The 23,246-nt window shown below is 40.3% G+C and overlaps 1 protein-coding gene across 3 annotated transcripts in view; it reads right to left on the bottom strand.

Moving 5' to 3' along the window:
* LOC116255515 (GDSL esterase/lipase At1g71691-like) overlaps positions 1-23,246 on the bottom strand; it is a 40,107-nt gene that overhangs the window by 4,927 nt on the left and 11,934 nt on the right. Inside the window, exons 1-4 of one of the 3 annotated variants that reach the window (XM_031631364.2) lie at positions 4,934-5,353; positions 4,485-4,727; positions 4,032-4,278; positions 3,269-3,784 (exon numbers count right to left, since the gene is read on the bottom strand). In XM_031631364.2, coding sequence (XP_031487224.1) covers positions 3,510-3,784; positions 4,032-4,278; positions 4,485-4,727; positions 4,934-5,287 — 1,119 coding nt within the window. In that variant the 5' untranslated portion in view covers positions 5,288-5,353 and the 3' untranslated portion in view covers positions 3,269-3,509. Of the gene's footprint in view, positions 1-3,268; positions 3,785-4,031; positions 4,279-4,484; positions 4,728-4,933; positions 5,354-23,246 lie in introns of those variants that run through there. The other 2 variants (XM_050078380.1, XM_050078379.1) reach the window with 2 other exon arrangements.

Here is a 23,246-nt window from a genome sequence, read left to right on the forward strand (position 1 = left end):
AGTGATTCAGGTGAGATGAGATCTATTGTAGATCCAACTTTCTATTTATTAGTGAGGTCTGGCATTTCGCCAACCAAATCGGCTGATCCATAATACAAAGATTGCCTGCGGTCCAACAACAAGCCAAGTAGCAAAATTTTGGGTTTGGATTTTGTGTCGCAATTGTTTGCATGTATGAGATTGGCTCGAGAATGGCAAGTCACTCCAGCACAAATTGGCTGTTTGTCGGCAAATTAGGGTTGGTGGCCCCAGGCTGCGCATCCTTCTTCCTACCAAAAAGTGGAAACATTGGACTGAGTGCTGCAAGTGAATTAATATCAACTCACTCAAATCATGGTAAAACACTTCAGCATTTTAAAATATTTTAATTTTCTTTTATGAAAAGGAAAAGAGGAAGAAAGATTACCACAACGATGCGATATTTTTATTTTGCACGTTATTTTGTATTTCTTTATTTTCAAGTATATATCACTTGAAATACATTCTTTTGTGTTGGTTTTTCTAGACGGAGGTTCAAATGTCATAAATTACACGAAACTGGTTCCAAGTTAAATTTATTAGAAATGAGAAGTTTACCGTACCTCAAGAACGTTGAACTACAACCATTTATTTGCATTTAATAGCGTCTACCAACCTACGCGGTGCAAAAGAATTTTCTGCCATTCGTACCGCATAAGCCTATTCAGAATCCACGTCGGTTTTTCTGGCAAAAGTAATTTTCAGATGCTACTTGTCGAATGCACTAAAAAGGTGTAGGACCACGTTTTATTTTTAAAAAACATGATAAATTAACTGGCCTTTTAAAACATTAAAAAAATGTTTTTTTTTAATGTGTTTGAAAAAAAACATTAAAAAACACATTTTTTAGTTTTTTTCACTTTTTCCATTTTTTAGTTTTCTATTGTCAAACGGCTTTTTTTCATTTTTTATTTTTTATTTGATTCAAACGTAGTTATCTTTTGATGTTTGTGCTATTAGTTTTTCACTTTATTTTTTTTAATTTTCTCATTTTTTCTCGTTCTTTTTTCATATTTTTAAGCTCGCTGTATTATACCCGAGAAAAACCTGGCTATTTAAAACTCCGAGATGTTATTTGTGACTATGGTTGAACCACTTGAATGAACGTAGTATGACACCTTTCTAAAACCTAAATAAGCTTAACACCTTACAATGCATTTTTGGTGTTATGTAATTTCACATGTTAGCAATGTGGTAGGAGATGTGCACAGATTGATGATTCCGCTCCCCTATGGAGATGAGAAAAGAAGACATCAACAACTTAGAGTTATGGCAATAAGTTTAGACAAGTGTATTATTTTTATTAGATTTTGCCATGTTGCTGTAAATCAAATGTTAATTCTAGTACAGGTAAATGACTTTACTTCCTTATATTACCATGGATGATAAACACAAAATAATCGCTGCTTTAACTTCTACTACAATGATAAACCCTCATCATCATTTCACATTGGCTACTTGCTACACACCTTGTCCCTGCAACTATTTTTGGGTTCTTACAATTTACCAGTGGTGTCATTCAGTTGCTACATGAATCTAATTATGACTTATGAGTCAATGTTAACGTTCTTGTTAGCTTCAAAGCATTTTTATTTTTTATATGCACTAATATTGGATCATTTCATATGATAATGCTCATTTAAAGTGGTATCTTATCATCTCCTAGTGGTGGAAGACGCTCAATTTTGTTCTGTTGGTGTTCCAATAACATTTACATTAATGGGATGTCCCGATATCATTATTTCATTATCAGAAGTAATTGGCTTGAACAAATGTTAAAAGAAATAAAAAATGGATTAAATTAGAAAAGGTAAATCCAATGTTGCAAGGTGAGCCTGAATACTTTATTCCCCAAAAGTGGGCCACGGTTTCAGCAAACATATACCTTTAAGAGGGGGTCGGTCCCAAGACAAAAGGCTGTGTATGTTGCACCCCATTGCGCGTAACTACGTTTCGGCAAGCACCTGTGTCACTGCCAGGTGAGGGAGCTCTACCTGCATAGTGAGACGGCATGGTGACAAGATGGACTCTGTGCATCGGTGACTGGTGGCTCTATTCGTTCGCGTCATGGTAACTGCTAGCCTAATCTAATTCTCTAAAACCAAATGCATAGAAGTGCAATATGAAATAAATTCGGATTTTAGGTGTGGATATGGTAAAAAAACAAGTCGGAAACTGAACTATAATTTCAACTGAACGTTCTTTCTTCATTTTTTCTTGTATCGGTTGCTTTGTATAAGAATAACATGCAAATGGATCTGCTAAGAATGGCGCCTTTATAGTAACAAGAAAATATAAAAGTATGTGTACTTCACCGTAGGTATTCTTCCACGACGACTAGAGTACCTAAAAGGGGTCATCTGACAATAGGAACTCAAAGCATCAAGAAGAAAGATTATCGAGAAGAAAAGCAATTTTTTGTGGTTCGGCATGAAAGCCAACATCCACGGAGAAGAAGACTGGTGTTTTTTTCACTATTGACTGCTCAGTATACAATATCGAGAGATGGTTCCCATTCTTCATATTTTGTCACAATGAAAAAGGAAGGACTAGAAACGAATGAGATGATTTTGTTAGGAGATAAAGCAAATCTTCAACGTAACAGTCTCCATCTCCAGCTCAATCTTCAACGTAACAGTCTCCATCTCCAGCTCAATCTTCAACAGTTCCTTTCTCGAGATTTTGCTGAACCAGATCTTTTAGAAATGGAAGTAATAATCTCCTTCTCAAGAAACTTGCAACAGAAACATTTGCTTTAAAATTAGAGTAGATTTATGGAACACTTGAACAAGTGTCTCATGAATCTACTTTAATTTTGAGGTCAATTCATGGAACACTTAGATGGTGTTCTTAAAACCAAACAGCTTTAAGTGTTTTTTTTTTATGGTGAACAGGATCTCCAATCCCAGTAGACACGTAGCTGTCGAAGATGTTGGCTCTATTCAATCTTTTGCAGGTTATGCATTGTTTATCATCGATTTAACAATCAAAGGCCTCCCGTTCTGATACCATATAAATACGTGTGAAAGCAGTGAAAAAGGTAGAATTTCATGCCTCTTCCTTATATACTAGAAGGATTCTGAGATAATTTTAACGATTTGTGATAAAATATTTCACACGTTGCTTCACAATCTATCCCATAAATGCAAACACCACATCTCCACCAAACCATGCAAAAATGTTGTGTAATGTTTTGCAACGTACGCACTTTTAGCCATAAGGATCTCAATGATCTCGTGGCTGCAAAATATATCCAAGGACCATTCTGATATTTCTTTCAATACAAGGGCCTCCTCAGCATTATTCATCCCAAAAGAAAAGGACAATTCTGATGCAAACGGGACTGGTAGAAAAGAAGCGCAAAAATGAGACGCAAATCGTTCCAACTCACATGAGTTAGTTTGATAGAAGAGAAGAACCGACAAACAAGATGTAAATCACGTCGATATCAACTATCCCGTGCTAGTTGAAATTGGCTTCGTTTCTAGATCTTAATGGTCACGGGTATGAAATGATGGTGCCCCTATAAGCATCAGTGAGATATTAAGGTTGGCAAGCACTTCAACATTGAAGGGATAGGCTTCAGTTTGGAGATCTGACGAATACGCTTTTGTCGACAGGTGCATGTAAAGCTCTTCTGTGGGGTGAGACCCATCGTAATAGGCATAGATGCTCCTATCTGGGCATGGTTCTGTTCCTTCAACACATAATGGCCTTATTCCATCGGGATCGGCGAAGCAGCAACTTCCATTGGTCACCTTTAATCCTAAGATAGCAGGAAAATTTTCTTGGTTAGAAACTTGTTTATATGTAACAGCTCTAGTGCATGATTTACCATTTTTACGTACTTTTGGTAGTGTCCAAGTCCAAGTTAAATATATTCAGATAATGTGCTAAACTGCATTGTTTAATGTCCATGCACATGCATGGAACAGCATAATTTAAATTGATCATAAACAAGTTAGATTTATATGGTGTTCTGGAATATATTAAATGAACAAAAGATTGCATACCGTAAGTAGTTGGATCATTGATTATCTCATTGATGATTCCCGACGTGTTGATGTAGACAAAAGAAAATCCCGGCAAGTCCTCACTTAGATTTTCTAGAGCGGGCCTGAGTGCGTTGTTGAACAAAGTGGATCCCTCATTTAGTAAATCCACACATGATCCATTGTTCTGACGTTTAAAAAAAGGAGCACAACCAGCCTGCGGGAGATTAAAGACCACGAATTTTCGTGCCCCAAAGTCATATGCTCTCTGTAGAATAGAATAGAAGAAAAAGTAAGATAACAACAGATATAAGGAGACTATATTGGCCGAAGAAATGAGCAATTTCTCAGTTAATTAAGGTCAAGGTGTGTGGTGGGAACTGTGCCAAATACGTGTTCTCATGAAGTAGGTATGGACTTCATGAACTAAAGCAGCCCGCTTCAAGCATCTTTTAGGAGAGACAGAGAGAGTACCGTGAGGAGGTTGGTGTAATTTCGAATGAGCAATTCTGTTAGGCTCTGCAAGTCACACTCTGCAGCCACGCCTGATGATGTGGTGCAGTTTGCCATGTAATCGCCTCCACCAATGAAGAAAAAGAATATACTCTGAGAGAGATAGGAAGAGAGTGCAAAGCTCCCATTCAATTGAGATTTCAGATCCGGTAGTGTTGTTTCCCCAAAGTTCGCAATTTGGTGGCTCAAAGATATGACATGTTGCTGCAAAGAATTTTCACATTTTGTTAAGGTAGGAAACCTGAACTATGGTGATATATTATCTTAGTTACGTGTTCTTTTCTTCCTAACTAGCATCTCATCTTGTTTGTACGTCTCAAGGAATATATTAGCTAGCATGGTACTTCTTTGTAAAAAAGTAAGTTGGCAGCGACTCATCTTTTGCTAGAAACAAAGATTGATCTGCTTACACTTTGGCGAGTAGAATCAAGGATCCCCGCACCATCAGAGGCATAGTTTACTCCGGCGAGAATGGAGCTTCCTCTGGTTTGAGGGTCGTAGAAAACCGGCAGTAAATGAGGCAACCCCAGCAACAGTCCCAGTAAGTCAGCCGGGGTTTTTCCATTGGTGCACCTACCTGTAACACCCGATGGGAAATCTACCCCATACGGAAAGTAGTTGCATTTCGCGGCTGTATCCAAAAAAACGTTGTTCCCAGCTTCAACGATTGAATCCCCGAATACGAACATTGCTTGGACATTGCTTTCAGTAGTCGCTGTGGAGAATATGGAGAAAATGAACAAGATCGAGAAGAGAGTCAACATGCTGCTTGGAAGGCAGGCGAAGGAAATTAAGTGGTGGCAGTTCCTTGGGTTTTCCCTGCAACCGGCTTTCCCTCTTAAAGGTTTATTAAACCTGCCTCTCAACAAACATTCACCTTAGCTCGTGACTGATAAGTGGCACTTCAGCTCAAACTGACTGTTTGTTTGCAAATCAAGGCTGGTGGCCCCACGCTGCGTGTCCTTGTTGGGAGAAAGATACGTGCGCCAGCGCAATAAAGGAAGGGAGTCCATTTTGGTAATTTACTAAAATTATCTTTTACCAACCTTTTTACTTTTTTTTTTCAATTTCAGTTTTGTCTTTTTTATTTGTTTTTAGATCTGAACTATGAATATTTTAGTCATTGACCATACGGCACATGAAAAATAATGCACGAGTGTGACACATATAACCAGGTTAGGTTCTCACTACCTAACGTGGAAACATCTGTTTCCACTCACCGCAAAGTGAATTAATATCCACTCACTTGAATATATCATGGTAAATATATACATAATGAATATCAATTTGTGGTATTTGTACCTGAATAAATGCGGTAGATGCCATCTTTGCTTAGCACCCTGTAATCACCTCAAATTTTTTCAAAAGACTTTTACCAAAACACAAAACTTTAATCAAAGTTATATCAAGTCATGTGGGGGACAGTGCATAATTCCCTTTCATTGAGCAGAGTTGATTTTTGCCAATGGTAAGAGAGTTTAATTGCATGGCAAACGATTGTTGTGTTGTATGAGTAGACAATGTAATTGTCAAGCTGCAACTTTTCAAATAAAAAATCTGTCTATGAAGCCTCAAAGGGCATAGTACAACCAGGCCATAATATGGTTCACATTCAAAGGGTTCAAGGTTCAAATACTATTGCAACGTTTTTATATGTTATTCTTGTTGAATGTAAACTGTGGGAAACATGACACTCAAGTGAAGGGTATACTGTAAGTTTACCCAAGCAAGTCAAAACATTGGATGCATAATGGCTTGGCATTTGGGGCTCTACGTAGAAAACAATTTCCTCAAGTAAACAATTTAAAAAAAAAAAAGCCTTTGCATGAAGTTCTATTAATCTGTTTTTTGAAGCCATGAAAGGTACCAGTTATTGGAAGGAATGCCAGTGGTTTGAATTTGAATCAGTTATACTCTTTACATATCAAATACTTTACTGACGTGCACTCATTCCTAGTAGAAATTGGATTTGAATATGAACGAAAAAATTACTCAATCCAAAGTGATCCAAATCCGTTTTAAGTTCACAACTGAACCCAAATCAAGACTTTTAAAACTAAACTTAGATGAGCTGCACTGCTATATATTAAGAACCGACTTTCAGAAATTAATGGAAATTAGATGTAAGATATTTATTTAAAATTGAATCGGAATTAGAAAGGATATTTATTTAAATTCAGATCTTAATCCGCTGATTGGATGTCATTTTTTAAAATTTTTATCTGATGCCGATTTCTTAATTGAATGTTAAAATTTTTAGCTATATCTGCTTTTTTTCAAATGGTTTGGTTGGATGTCAGACCCGAATATGAATTTATCGACATTCTTATAGTTTGTCCTTCAAACATGTTTATCGACATCCTGATAACTTGTAAGACAAGTGTCGGGAATGCAGTCACTGGTGTCAAGATTTCAATACTGTTGCAATGGAGAAACTGTTGAGTGGTTGATAGAATGAGAGAAATAAGGTGAACGAGGGAGAAAGAACAAGAATATTAGGGTAGGAAGGGAGAAAGAACAAGAATATTATTGTAATGTGCCAAAGTAGCTACTTGCAATGCAAGTTTGCACTGTGTTGTGATGCTAGGTCAAAGTTTGGTGTTATGTAGTAAAAATAGATTAAATAAATGTCACTATCAAACAATGCCTTAACATAGTATTGGACCCATAATGACTAAAAGAGTCCCTAAAAAAAATTATGGTATGTCTACTTTGAGGATATGTTTTGCCCTAACGAGACTCATTCACTCAACTCACATTGGGGATAACTTGTGAGCCAAATCAGGATGGCCGAGCACACTTTTGAGTGCCCATATATGCACTCAATGTGAGCAGTTGCACCTAATGTAAGCTTTTCTGCTGTTGAGCATCGATTCAACCAGGTTAAATACTGTGACTAAGACAAGAAAAGGCAGTGGACAAGAAACTAGAATATTTTAAAATTTAAAAATGCACTAACCTTTCAATTAAGATGAGAAAATTTTGTTATACAAGAAGAAGAGTTCAACGAAGGCCTCAAAGAAAGTCTCGTTGAGATTGTTAAAATCAGATCCTTACGAGGTAGCACAGATACTTTTTGAGTGTCCCATAAATCTGCTTTAAAATTTGAAGCAGATTCATATAACAATAGTTCTAGTGTTTGATGAACCTGTCCCAATTTATAGGACAAATTCTTTACACTCACAAAATGTCTCTGCTGCTAAAAAAAGGGTCTTCAAACTGATCCCACTTATTGCCTTCTATAGGCACCATCCAACTGATCTATTATACCCCAATATAACTCGCTAGATTCAAGATAGCCGACCAGCAACTGCTATGTTGCATTTCTAACCCAACCCAAATACAAGCAGGACTAAAGCTGGTTACCTAAGATGGGTGTCCCCTGTGCACTAAAAAATGATGCACTACAATGAGAATGACCAAAGTACCCCTATTAAATAATAATAATAATAATAAACTTTTTTAAAAGAGTAAAAAAGAATTTTAAAAGGTGAAAAAATCTAAAATGTCCACTTCCTTTAATAAAAACTACAAAAATACCCGCCTCTTAATTAGAATTTGTATTTCAATATGAACAAAAAAAAAATTAGTCTACACCACATCGGAATCCAAATCGATACTTTTTTTAAATACACAATGGAATCTGAATCAAGACTTTTAAACTGAACTCGACCAGCATTACAGTATATCAAGAACCGACTTTCAAAAATGAGAGGAAATTAAATATAAGGTAATTTATTTAAAACTGAATGTGAATCGGAATTTGACCGCTTTATCTTAAATCGGATCCTAATCTGCATCTGATCGAATGTCATTTCTTAAATTTGAATCAGATACCAATTTCTTAATTGGATATTATTAAATTTTTATCTATATCTGATTTTTTTTTTAAATGGTTCCATCTTAGATCCGATCAGAATCTGAATTTATCGACAACCTTGCAGTTTGTCAAACATTTTTCTTCAAAATATGTGCATGCTTCTATTGTTTCCTCAAAGTATCAAAATTATTTTCTAACAAGTGGATTTATAATTTCAAATAATGTAGAAAACACATCCATAACGTTTGAATGTTTTAGCCAAACTTTTGAGTTTCTATAAAATGCGTAACTAAATACATTTGAACCTGTTACCAAAATGCCCTCAATACATACTTAATAATATAAGAGATCGTGGGCCAAAACATAGAGTAAAATAATCTGCCTATTTTGTGTTGGTAGAGAAATTGATCAATTGAAAGAGTCAACCTTCATTTGGTGAAGAGAGTTTTGACGATCGAATTCATTTGCCGCTTTGTTGAGTTGCTGTGAAGCAGGGAAAAAGAAAAGGTATTATAGGTAAGGCTGCACAATGAGTCGAGTCAACTTGAACTTGCTTGGTTAAGCTCCAGCTTAATTAAAAACTCAAGCTTATAAACTAATCGTTTTCGAGTTACAGACTCAATTAAACTTGAGTAAGCTCATATAATCTTTGTCATCTTTTTCTTTTTTGTAATTTCAAAAATTAAAACCAAGAAAAGTGGTTAAGTCAAATGAGGAGTTGGCAAACAAGCTTAATCCAGTCAAGCTCAAGGTAATTGGCATCGAGCTATTCTTATATAGCTTGAATCAAAATCAAGCCAAGCAATATGTGGGTCGAGTCCGAGTTGAGCTGACCCTCATATACAGCCCTAATTATACGACATCGAGGAAACAGATTAAAAAAAATGGAAGAGCCATTACTAATTAGGTGTCAATACCTATTCATTCATGTCGTAATCGTAAGTGTAATGTCTTTTTCAAAAATTGCACACGGTTTATGGTGTAATATTGTTATTGCAGGTTTAGAAGGTGAGTGTTATGGTTTCACATGTTAGAAAGGTGGTAGAAGATGTGCACTGATTGATGATTTTGCTTGGTTCTGGAGATGAGAAATGAAGACATCAACAACTGGAGTTCTAGCAGCTTTAAAGTCTAGACCAGTGTATTATTTTGCTATGTTGCTGTAAATCAAATGACAATTCTAGTCCAGATAATTGGCTTTTCTTCCCTATATTATCATGGATGTTAAACACAAAATAGTCGCTGCATTAACTTCCATTATAATGATAAACCCTCATCATCATTTCACATTGGCTACTTGCACACCTTGTCCCTCAACTATTTTTGGGTTCTTACAATTTATCAGTGCCATTCAGTTGCTACATGAATCTAATTATGACTTAGGAGTCAATGTTAAGGTTCTTGTTAGCTAGCATCAAATCATTTTTATTTTTTCTATGCACGGAATATTGGATCACTTCATATGATATTGCACATTTGAAATAGTACTTGTATCATCCCCTAGTAGTGAAAATCGAATGGCTATGAAGACGCTCAATTTTTATCTGTTGACGGTTCCAATAATGAAAAGCGCATCTACATTAATGGAGTGTTCTGATATCATCGTTTCACTATCAGAATTAATTGGCTGAAACAAACGGTTAAAATAAATGAAAAAGGAATTAAGTTAAGAAAAATAAATTCGATATCCCAACGTGGGCCCGAACACCCGATGCCGGGTTATAAGTCCATATGCATGGCATATGTAATTTGCACGGCATGTTCTTTCTTCATTTTCGTTTGTATCGGTTGCTTTAAATATGAATAACATGCAAATGGATCTGTTAAGAATAGTGCCTTTATAGTAACAAGAAAGGCCAGCAAAAGTGAATAAAAGTATGTATACTTCACAGGCAGGTATTCTTCCATGATTGCAGTATGAATTAGTACCTAAAAGGGGTTGTCTAGCATTAGAAGCATCTACTCTAAAATTGGGATAGATTCATCAAAACACTTGAACAAGTGTCACATGAATGGACCTTAATTTTGAGTTGGATTCGTGAAACACTTAGATGTTGTCCTTAACGCCAAACAGCCCCATAGTGTAACTTTCTTTTGGGGTGAACCGGACCTCTGGTCCCAGTAGACATGTAGCTCAAAGATGTTGGCTCTATTCAATCTTTTGCAGGTTATGCATTTTTCATCATTGTTTTAATAATTTTTACAAGATTATTTCCATTATCGAAGGGCTCCTGTTCTGATACCATGTAAATATTTGTGAAAGCAGTGAAAAGGTAGAATTACATGCCCCTTCCTTGTGTACTACAAGGTTCTGAGATAATTTTTCCTATTTGTCACAAAATATTTCACATGATGCTTCACTATCTGTTCCATAATTGCGAACACCATATTCAAGCATTCTGTGTAATGTTTGGTGATGTACACAATTTCAGGTAAACTCGCCATACAGAGGTTAGACATAAGGATCTCCATGATGTCCTTGCTGCAAATATATCCAAGGACTTTCTTTCAATACAAAGAGCCTCCCCTGCATTGTGATCAGAGTAAATCAGCACAAGCCGTAAAATCAGTAGGAGACGTTAAAGATAAAAACATTCCAGCAATTACATTCCTTGATAAGAGTTAATCAGTTGGGGACGTTAATGATAAGAACGTCTCAACAAGACGTGCTGGAAATTAAGGAAATTGTTGGAGACGTTAAGGAAGATGATATTAAAAATAAGAACGTTTCAGCAAGATGTGATTTTAGGAATGTGCTGGAAATTAAGAAAATCATTGAAGATGTTGATAACGTTGAAATTACTGAACTCACTTAAAGAGAGATATGGCAGTTTTTCCTTCATTCCACAAATTGTGGATCTTGTAAACATTTTTTGTATATGTACTTGTAACAATTCATTGTAAAACAAAAAGTGAGAAAATTAAATTGTAAAACATAAAGTGAGAAAATTAAACATTATCCTTCAGTTATCATTTTTCTCATGGTATCAGAGCGCTACGATTCTATGGTCTCACAAAGCTCACAGGCTACCTCAATCAAATACCCATATCCTTTCAACCTGAACGTCGCCAATTTTGTTTCCATCAAATTGACCCAATCTAATTTTCTCTTATGGCAGATGCAGGTGCTAGGATTAATCTAAAGTCAGGATATGTCGGGTTTTATCAATGGAAAAACTTCCATGCCTGATAGATATCTTCCTAGCAACAGTTATAATGGAGGGAATATTACTGCAGCTGAACAGAGCTTGAATCCAGACTTCAATGCCTGGCAAAGATCAGATCGGCTGCTGCATGGATGGTTTACATGAATCCTATCAGAAGAAATATTGGGGCTAGTAGCCGGGCTGAAAACCTCCAAACAGGTATGGGATACTTTAAATCGAATATTTGCTTATGAGTCACTGGAGTGAGAAATGCTCCTTATGCAAAGGCTTCAGATGCATCAGAAAGGCAATCTAAGTATTGATGAATACACCCAAAAATTCAAAATTATATGTTACGAACTTGTTGTCATTGGAAAACCCAGTTTCAGATCAATCTAAAGTGCTTTGGTTATTGACTGCTCTCATACCAGAATATGAGTCTTTTAGAATGACTTATATGCATCCTCCAACTCCACCATACTTGGAAGTCATTGTCTTGCTTGAAAGTCATGAGACAGTAAGAAATATGTACATAGATATTTCAGGCACTCAGGTGGCTTTTATGAATCAGCGTGTTCAAAATCTGAGCTATAAGGGACATAAAAATCAGACGCTCAATTCTAAGGGACGAGAGTTTCGCTAGGCCATCCAAGGTACTTATTTTAACAGCAACAAAATAGAAAATCATAATCAGTCAGATGCCTCCCAAAAGGGAGCCGTTTGCCAAATTTGCAACAAGAGAAACCATTCTCCACTTAATTGCTGGCATCGCTTTAATCAAACGTACCAGCCCAAACAAGTTCCTCAAGCACTAGCTGCAATGAAGATTGCGGATGGTCAGGATCAACAACGGTTCTCGGATACTGGAGCATCTGCCCTCATCACATCAGACGCAGGTAATCTCAATGTCTCAACTAAATATTATGGATCAGAAAAGATAATGGTAAGCATTGGTCAAAAACTTGACATCACACATGTGGGCAATGCTATTGTTAACGATGGGAAAAAATTTATTCCTCTCTCAAGAATGTTTTAGTGGTTTCAGAAATTAAAAAGAATTTAATTTCAGTTAGTCAATTAATAGCAGACATGTCATGTATTTTTGAATTTTCTGCTAATGGTTTTCTTATAAAGGACAAGAGGAATCGGCAGATTGTGGCATCTGGAACTAGACATGATGGACTTTACATGCTGAAAAATGTAAGAGCAGCATCACAAATTCAAGGAGATCACAATGCTTTTTTCTCAGTCAGATTTGATGGGGCAAATAAGGAAGTGTTGCATCATTGCCTTGGTCACATCAACCAGCAAGTAGTAGAGTTTCTGGTCAACAAAAAGGGCATTAGAGTTCATGGCCCATCTCATAGCAGAATTTTATGTTTCGACTGTCAATTAGCTAAGTCATGTTGTATTCCATAACTTTCTATTGAAAAACATTGTGACAAATTCCTTGGTCGTGTGCACTGTGATCTATGGGGACCCGCTTCAATGATCGGATCTCAACAATATAAGTATTACGCCATTTTCGTTGAAGAATCCACTCATTTCATTTGGTCTTATCCAAGGTGCTTCAAGTCAGAATTTTGTGAGATTTTTAAAATTTTTCACAAGTTTGTAGAAAATCAATTTGGGAAAAGAATCAAAAATTTTCAAACCGATGAAAGTGATGAATTTATTAGTAACATTCTTGCTTCATACTTGCTAGAATATGGTATCCAACACTTAAAAGAACGTCCTAAAACTCCTCCTCAGAATGGAATGGTTGAACGGAGACATCGAACTATAGTTGAACTTGGACTTGCTATGATGTTTCATGCATGCCAATGAAATTTTGGGTTGAAGCGTTTTCTACAACTGTGTGCTTAATCAATCGGCTGCCCACACCTACTCTTAAAATGAAAAGTCCATTTCAGCTTGTATTCAAGAATGATCCAGATTATGGTTGCATGAGTGTCTTTGGAAGCCGCTGTTTTCCTATCTTCGAGATAATGCCAAGATCAAGTTGGAGCCTAGATCTTTACCCTGTGTTTTTGTAGAGTATAGCTCGTTTATAGCCACCAACGAATCAGATTATTATATCCAGAATGTTGTTTTTGATGAAAATATATTTCATTTCCAAGAATCTGGGAATTTATTTACAACAATATTTTTCAAGAAGGCGTCACCTACAAGGAGTGGCTTGATGACAACCAGTCATTTGAGGAAGTTTCTAAGTCTGGCTTTAAGGATGAACTTGAAAATGGATCCATTAGAAGTCGTTGTCACAATGACAACCATGAATCGTCTTCAAGTAGAAATCTCCCATTTGCTACGGGCGCTAACACTTCTCATGTTACAGATGCTAGCGGTTCTCAAGAGGTCATCGAGCCATCTCTCACTCATTTCATGCCTCGTTCTCAACCTGGTCCGCAGTTGCCAACTCCTATCAATTCACATTCCATGATCACAAGGGCAAAAGATGGGATAGTCAAACCAAATCCAAAGTACTTTCTTGTTCTCTCGGTTCCTTTGGAACCTAAAACAGTCAAAGAGGCATTCAAACATCCAGGATGGGTAAAAGCCATGGATGAAGAAATAGATGCATTGATTTTGTGCAAAACATGGACTCTAATACGCCGAACTGCAGATGTGAATGTCATTTCCACCAGATGGGTTTTCAAGATGAAGCTGAAAAGTGATGGAACTTTGGATTGTCTAAAAGCTAGTCTAGTGGCTCGTGGGTTCAACCAAATTCCTGGAATTGACTTTATGGAAACTTTCTCACCAATCATCAAACCTGCCACCAATTGCATTGTGTTAACTATCACCTTATCTCGAAATTGGGATATTAGGAACTCGATATCAAAAACACATTGCTACATGGAGAACTACAAGAGACTATTTATGTAGAACAACCACAAGGATTTGAAGATCTTACCAAACCAGATCATGTATGCCGGCTTCATGAAGCTCTCTACAAACTTCGGCAAGCTCCAAGGGCATGGTATGATAGGTTTGGATTTTTTCTACTCGCCAAAGGTTTTTTTAGCAGCATCTCAGATTCATCTCTCTATATCTGCCATAACAAAAAGGGAACCATCATTTTGTTATTATATGTGGATGACATAATCTTGACCAGCAACAACACTCATTTCATTCAAGAATTTATTACTGAACTTAACCACGAGTTTTTGATGAAGGATTTGGGAAGTTTACATCACTTTCTTGGTATTGAGGTTCTCAAAACATCTTGAGGACTCTTTCTCAATCAAAAGAAATATGCATACAGTCTCTTAGATCGTGCTGATCTAACAGCCTGTAAACCAGTTGTAACTTCTCTAGTTCAGAATTTTCGGCCACCTCCTGAAGATCCACCATTTGTTAATCCTACACTCTATCGCACCTTGGTAGGTGGGCTTTAATATCTCACGTTTACACGTCATGACATCACATATAGTGTGAACTACGTCAGCCAATATATTCAGCAACCTACTCAAAGTCAACTTATGCTTGTTAAAAGAATACTTTGATATATTCATGGGACCATGGAACTCGGTTGTCTACTCTCACCTCAATCAATTTTTCGATTCCCTGCTTAATCTGATTCATATTTGGCTGGGTGTCAAGAGACACGATGATCCACAACTGGTTTGTGCACATTCATTGGCACAAATGCTATTTCTTGGACAGCTAAAAAACAACCAACGGTAGCTCGATCTACAACTGAAGCAGAATATAGATCGATGGCCTCTACAGCAACGGAGTTAACATGGCTTTCTTTCATACTCAAAGATATCGACATCCATATAACGGATCCCCCGTAGCTATACTGTGAGAATATGTCTGACTTGCAAGTTAGTATTAAACCAGTGTTTCACTCACGAACGAAACATGTTGCCATCGATTATCTTTCTTATGAACGAAGGTGGTGTTGGGGACCTTAGTTACTCAATATGTTCCTTCTTCTCTACAGGTTGTCGATATCTTTACAAAAGCCTTATCTTGATCTGCCACCAAAAATCTTCGATGCAAACTGGGTGTCGTTCACCCACCACCCAGTTTGAGGGGGCATGATAAGAGTAAATCAGCAGGAGATGTAAAATCAGCAGGCGACGTTAAAGATAAAAACATCTCAGCAATCACATTCCTTGATAAGAGTAAATCAGTTGGAGATGTTAAAGATATGAACATCTCAGCAAGATGTGATTTTAGGAACGAGATTGCTCGAGACATTAAGGATGGTGATAGCAAAGAAAAGAATGTGTTGGAAATTAAGGAAATTGCTGGAGACGTTAAGGATGGTGATATTAATAATAAGAATGTTTTAGCAAGATGTGATTTTAGGAATGTGCTGGAAATTAAGAAAATCATTGAAGAAGCTGATAACACTGAAATTACTGAAATCACTTAAAGAGAGATACGGCAGTTTTTCCTTCATTCCACAAATCATGGATCTCGTAAATAATTTCTGTATATATACTTGTGACAATTCATTGTAAAACAAAAAGTGAGAAAATTAAACATCATCCTTCAGCTATCATTTTTCTCACATTGTTCATCCAAAAAAAAAAAGACAATTATGATGCAACTACTTTTCTGTATCATGGATCGTTGAAATAAGCAAGAACACTATTTTTACTTACAATACCATTTGCGAGTATTTCAACATTGAAACTTGTTGAAACGGTTCTTCAGGAGGCTCATTATGGCAACGCTTCATGGTATTTCCATGATTAGTTGGATAGTGTTACCTATATTAAAAGTTGCCCACCATGGATTGCCGATAATTTTTCTTTCCATGATTTATTGCCTTGTAATTGTTGTATTCACTCACATTAAATAGTGATTGTAAAGTGAAACAACATATGAGAGAAATATACGAGCTCTCCCTTTTTTCCTGTGGATGTAGGCATACATGCCGAACCACGTATATTTTGTGCTTTCTCATTCTTCTCTCTAATCTTTTTGGTATCAGAGCCAGATATCGTGTGATATTGAAGGTTCCTCTCATCAGTTTATCATGGCAGACAGCTCTCAGTCACAAGGAGTAGGGGATTGGCCTCAGCAACAGTTGCAAGACAGTGTCAATCCTGCACTCAAAATCACCACCAAGTCCTTAAATGGGTTCAATTATATTACCTGGGCAAAATCTGCTAAACTTTTCCTAAGCAAAAAGTCTAAACTAGGTCACGTCACCGGCAGCAAGCCAAAGCCTGCTGAGAATGATCCAAAATTTGCTGAATGGGAATCAAATGACCACACTGTCATGTCATGGCTCTTGAATTCCATGGAGAAAAAAATGGCTCGTGGATTCTATTTTCTTGAAACTGCCAAAGATGTGTGGGAGGCAACTCGTGATCTCTACAGCCAGCAATACAATGTCACTCGATGATTTCAATTAGCACAAGAAATCAGCATGCTCAAACAAGGAGATATGACCTTCACAGAATATCTTGGACAACTTCCCCTCTTATGGGATAAATGGGAATCCTATACCCTGTAGCGACTAACGTTGTAACTCTCTAGAAAAATCGAGAGGAAGAAAAAAATTTTCAAATGTGGCTGGACTGAAACCCGAATATGAATCACTGTGCAGTCAAGTTCTCATGTCACTGGAAGTTCCTAAACTCAGCACTGCTTGCTCTATCATTATGCGTGAGGAAACTTGGTGTCAAATCATGAATCCTTTCAATCGAACTGAGGAGGTTAATGACTCCCAAGCAGCGAGGGTCTCCAAACAAAAGGACGTGAGTATGTCTTCTGGTTCTGGTTTGTCATCTCATGTAAATTCCAAAGGAAAAAAGAAACTGTTTTGTACCTATTGCAAGAAAGAAAATCACACCAGAGAGAAATGTTGGAAGCTAAACAGAAAATCGAATGATGAAGGATGACACAAGGCTGCTCATGCTTTTCATAATGATCAAAAAGATACTTCGGTGACCATGGAAAAGCTGACCCAACTTTTACAGAATTTTGTCAAACAAAATTCAGCTATCCTGGCCACTAACGAAAGTGGCGATGATGCAGGTACGTGCAGTTTTTTCTCTTGTTTAGACGAGCATACTTGGATAATAGATTCTGGTGCATCAGACAATATGGCTGGTTCCAAAAATATTTTAGCCAACATTGAAGGTGTTCCCCTGCGTCTAGAGTCTGTACAGTCCTTTGCTTTTGCTTTGCTTATGTTGAGTCTTGGTGTAAGCTAGTTTGTTCACCTATGTCGGAGTACCCTCCCAAAACGGCTCCCTAAGTGTGATATTGGGATTCCTTGTTTTGGATGGTCGGCATCGGGAATTCTGTAAGTGGCTTCAGCCATCCTTGTAAGTAAAGTGTAATAGCTTACTTGTTTTCCCTCGTGATGTACTCTTCTCTCTGAAGTGAAATATATTGCGAGTTTTCTTTCCACACTCTTTGTGCAAATTTGTGTCCTTTGTTTTCGAGAAAGCGTTCAAGTGATCTGCGCCCACTTGAATGAGGCGAAGGCTTGCGGCTTACTGGCGAGAGTTTGCCGTGCCGCACGGTCCGGAGTTGTCGGCCCGTGACAACTGGTATCAGAACTTAGGCTTTGTTCAAACTGGGGAAGCGATCGAAAAGTCGGTGTAGAGCGTCACGCCGACTTGTTGCTGTTGAGGAGAACGCCATGACATCACAATACAATCTGCGAGGTGCCAAAGGCAAGGAGCTGGCCCGCCCAGAGGAGGCGAACCCGGCCCATGACCAGGAAAACCTGGAAGAGACGGTGAATAGGTTGGTCGCAGATGTGGCCACCCATGAAGAAGCCCTCGGCTTTGCTGCCGAGACCTTTGAGGGATTCAAGGAGGAGATGAAGTTGATGCGGGAACAGATGGCCGAGTCTGTGGCCATGAACAGATCGCTCTCCGACTTGGTGAAGATCCTACAGGACGAAGTTGCTGGACTTCAGGCTTCGAATCAGAGATTGCTACGCACGAACTCAGCTAGTAGTAGCCAAGAGAGGACCAGTAGGGTTGACGTCCAACGTCCGCGAAGTACAGTGGTAGCCGGGATGCGAGGGCGATCGACAACTTTCAGTTCCAAGTTGAATACTACCTGGATCTGCAGAACGTCGTAGAAGAAGATCTGAAGATCAAGACCGCAGCAATGTTGTTAGAGGGGGATGCTGTGGCTTGGTGGAGGCGGAAAATGCTGGACCTTGAGAATGGTGATTGCACAATTACTACCTTCGACGACTTCCGCAAACAGTTGAAGGGGTACTTTATGTCTGTCGATGCCGAAAGACATGCTTATAGGTTGGTTGCAAACCTAAAGCAAACTGGCGCCTTGAGGGATTACATCCGGGCTTATCAGAATGTCATGTTGGATGTGCTTATGATGCCAGAAAAAGACAAACTTCACTGGTTCATCATAGGGCTCCAATCTTGGGCCCAAACCGACGTGGAGAGATCGAACCCAGAGACCTTGGAGCAAGCATATGTGGCAGCCTTGCGCTTGGCAGATACCCAACGCAAAAGCTACACTGATACCTTCAAGGCTGCGAAGAAGTCCGACCACGGCGGTAAGAGAGATGACCGGCGAGACCACAACAAAAATGAATCGGTGTTCCAGAAGCCAACCGAGAGAAAAACCTTCTTTCGCAAGGATTACACTGGGCCACCAAGGGAAGTAACTTGCTGGGTCTGCGGAGGTAAGCACCAAGCGCGCGTCTGTTCGAAGAGGGTGAGACCTACCGGGCAGGCCAATGCCGTAAGGGCCACTGAAGACGAGACCGAGGAAGGGCAGACACGAATGGGTGCCGCTCAGACGATCAATGCTGTGCAAAGCCGCGCAGCGTCTAGCAGTTTGGTAAATAAGGAACTAATGTACCTAGACGTCACTCTGAATGGAACGTCTATTGTTGCGATGGTAGACTCCGGAGCTACACATAACTTCGTCTCGAAAGAGGAGGCGGAGCGAGTGGGATTGAAGCCTGTGCCGCAGCAGAGGACCCTTAAAACGGTGAACTCTGAAGCCAGGCCCATCCTGAGAGAAGCGAAGGGTGTAACAGTTCAGATTCAAGGCTGGACGGGAGTCACCAACTTCTCCGTAGTACCTCTGGACGACTTCAAGGTGATTTTGGGGATGGAGTTTCTTCGAGGCCAAAATGCAATGATGTTGCCAAAAACCAACACATTGACGTTGATGGGTGCGGATCAGTCCCACACAGTGCACTGCCACTCTCTCAGATACAAGTCTCAGCCGATGTTGTCGGCCATGCAACTGAAGAAAGGCGTGCGTCATGGGGAACAAACATTCCTCGTGGCCGTACGTCTAGAAGAAGATGACCCTTAGCCGAGTGTCATTCCGCCGGGACTAGCCCCGGTCCTCAAGCAGTTCGAGGGAGTGATGCCCCCCGAGCTGCCCAAGCGCCTACCCCCAAGGCGTGAAGTTGATCATGAAATTGACTTGGTTCCCGGAGCCAAGCCACCAGCTATGGTCCCCTACAGAATGGGACCAGCCGAATTGAAGGAGCTGCGAAGGCAGCTTGATGACATGCTTGAGTCAGGGATCATCCGCCCCTCTAAGGCACCATTCAGAGCTCCTGTATTGTTCCAAACGAAACACGATGGCTCTAAGCGACTCTGTGTGGATTACCGTGCCTTGAACAAGGTGACGGTGAAGAACAAGTATCCTTTGCCCCTCATTGCAGACTTGTTCGATCAATTGGGGAAGGCGAGGATCTTCTCTAAGTTGGACCTTCATTCCGGCTACTGGCAGGTCAGGATTGTGGAAGGTGATGAACCAAAGACCACTTGCGTCACCCGCTATGGAGCATATGAGTTCCTAGTCATGCCATTCGGATTGACGAATGCCCCTGCAACTTTCTCGACTCTAATGAACAAAATATTCTACCCCTACCTTGACAAGTTTGTGGTGGTCTACCTTGATGACATTGTGGTCTTTATCAGCGATCTTGAGGAGCACGTCAGTCACTTGAAGACGGTGTTCCAAGTACTTAAAGAAAATGATCTCTTCGTGAAGAAGGAGAAGTGTCTCTTTGGACAGCGGGAGATCAGTTTCCTCGGCCACATTGTAGGGAATGGCCAGCTGCGAATGGATCCGGAGAAAGTGAAGGCTGTTCAAGAATGGAAGCCACCCTCAAATGTGCCTGAATTGCGGTCCTTTCTTGGGTTAGCTAATTACTATCGACGGTTCATCACGGGGTACTCATTGATAGCGGCGCCCCTCACTGACCTACTTAAGAAGAATAGATTCTGGATTTGGACTCAGTCCGCCCAGGATGCCTTTGAAGGCCTGAAGCGTGCCCTTGTACAAGAGCCCGTCCTCAGGTTGCCAGATCACTCCAAGCCCTTTGAAGTACACACAGACGCCTCAGATTTTGCCATTGGTGGGGTATTGATGCAGGACGGTCATCCAATTGCCTATGAGAGTCGGAAGTTGAAGGACCCTGAAAAGCGGTACACGGTGCATGAACGGGAGATGACCGCCATTGTGCATTGCTTGCGCATATGGAGGCACTACCTACTGGGGGCAGAGTTCGTTGTTAAGACGGACAATGTGGCCACGAGTTACTTCAAGACTCAAAAGAAGCTAACTCCCAAGCAGGCTCGTTGGCAGGAATTCTTGGCAGAGTTTGATTTCGCTCTGGAGTACAAGGTTGGGAAGACCAACGTGGTAGCGGATGCGTTGAGTAGAAAGGTAGAACTTGCAGCCTATCGGGCGGGGACCTCCGAAGCACAGTTGGAGGGCGCGCTCCTCGAGCGGGTTCGTGAAGGGATGCGGCAAGACTCAGCGGCCTAACACTTGGTTGCCTTGGCTGAAGCGGGGAAGACTCGGAGATTCTGGCTGCGAGATGGATTGCTCCTCACCAAGGGCGGACGAGTTTTCGTGCCGAAGTGGGGCAATCTCCGAAGGGAGCTAACAAAGGAGTGCCATGATACGCTTTGGGCTGGCCATCCAGGCCAGGAGCGGACTCTGGCCCTTCTTGAACGTGGCTACTATTGGCCTCAGATGCGTGATGATGTGGAGGCGTATGTAAAGACTTGCCTCATCTGCCAGCAGGACAAAGGGACTAATCAGAAGCCTGCCGGCCTGCTCGAACCTCTTCCTATTCGAGAACGTCCGTGGGAAAGCATCTCCATGGAATTCATTGTGAGTTTACCTCGAGTTGATGGCTACAGCTCTATCTTTGTTGTTGTGGACAGGTTTTCTAAGTATGCCACGTTCATCCCAACTACAAAGGAGAGTCCAGCGGAGAAGACGGCGGAGATGTTTGTGAAGAACATTGTTAAGTACTGGGGTGTGCCGAAGAGTATTGTGAGTGATCGCAATGCTCGCTTCACGGACAAGTTTTGGCGTGAAGTGTTTCGGTTGCTAGGCTCAGACTTGCTGTTTTCCACAAGCTTCCACCCTCAGACTGATGGCCAGACGGAACGCATCAATGCTTTGTTGGAACAGTACCTGCGTCACTTTGTCAGCACCAACCAGAAGAACTGGGTAAAGCTGCTCGATGTGGCCCAATTCTGTTACAACTTGCAGAAGAGCGAGTCTTCAGGCCACAGCCCCTTCGAAGTAGCCACCGGGCAGCAGCCGTTGATGCCTCACACAGTTGCGGCCCAAGAGAAGGGAAGACCCAGCTTTGCCTACCAGTTTGTCATAGACTGGCAGGAACAGACGGAGATTGCTAAGGCGTTCTTGCACAAGGCCGCCAAGAAGATGAAGAAGTGGGTTGACAAGAATCGGAGACCTGCCGAGTTTCGAGTGGGAGACCAAGTTCTTGTCAAGCTTTACCCAGACCGTTCGGGCATCTTCCGTGGGCGACACCGAGCGTTGATCAGAAAGTCCGAAGGGCCATTCACTGTGGTCAAAAGAATTGGGAAGTTGGCATACAAATTAGATCTGCCGCCAGACTTCAAGGTGCATTCAGTGTTTCATGTCTGCAACCTCAAGCCCTTCTATGCCGATACTGAAGACCCGGAGAGAAGCCAGCCCCGGAGAGAACCAATTTTGCAACGCGCTCCATCTACCCGGCGTGCCAGTGACCGTCAGTTGGACCAAATCCTTCGACACAAAGTGAACTATCTTGGTGAACCGAAGCGATACTTGGTCAAGTGGGTAGATGATGATCAGCCAACATGGGAGTATGCCTTCCGCTTCAAGCGAAGTCATCCAGAAGAAGTCCAGACCTACCATGAAGCTGTTAGCGCCGAGGCCGGCGCTTGATTTGAAGGGGGGAGCCTGTTCCCCTGCGTCTAGAGTCTGTACAGTCCTTTACTTTTGCTGTATTTGCTTTGCTTATGTTGAGTCTTGGTGTAAGCTAGTTTGTTCACCTATGTCGGAGTACCCTCCCAAAACGGCTCCCTAAGTGTGATATTGGGATTCCTTGTTTTGGATGGTCGGCATCGGGAATTCTGTAAGCGGCTTCGGCCATCCTTGTAAGTAAAGTGTAATAGCTTACTTGCTTTCCCTCGTGATGTACTCTTCTCTCTGAAGTGAAATATATTGCGAGTTTTCTTTTCACACTCTTTGTGCAAATTTGTGTCCTTTGTTTTCGAGAAAGCGTTCAAGTGATCTGCGCCCACTTGAATGAGGCGAAGGCTTGCGGCTTACTGGCGAGAGTTTGCCGTGCCGCATGGTCTGGAGTTGTCGGCCCGTGACAGAAGGTGTCTCTTATATAAAACCTGCACTATAGCTAATGGGGGCAATGTTAGCATCACAGGAAAGGGAGTTGAACAATTTTTTGAGAAGAAGGGTTCTATTGATGTTTTATATATGCCTGATTTGGCTTCCAATCCTATGTTT

Source organism: Nymphaea colorata, chromosome 6 (assembly GCF_008831285.2).
Source record: "Nymphaea colorata isolate Beijing-Zhang1983 chromosome 6, ASM883128v2, whole genome shotgun sequence".
Taxonomy (NCBI): domain Eukaryota; kingdom Viridiplantae; phylum Streptophyta; class Magnoliopsida; order Nymphaeales; family Nymphaeaceae; genus Nymphaea; species Nymphaea colorata.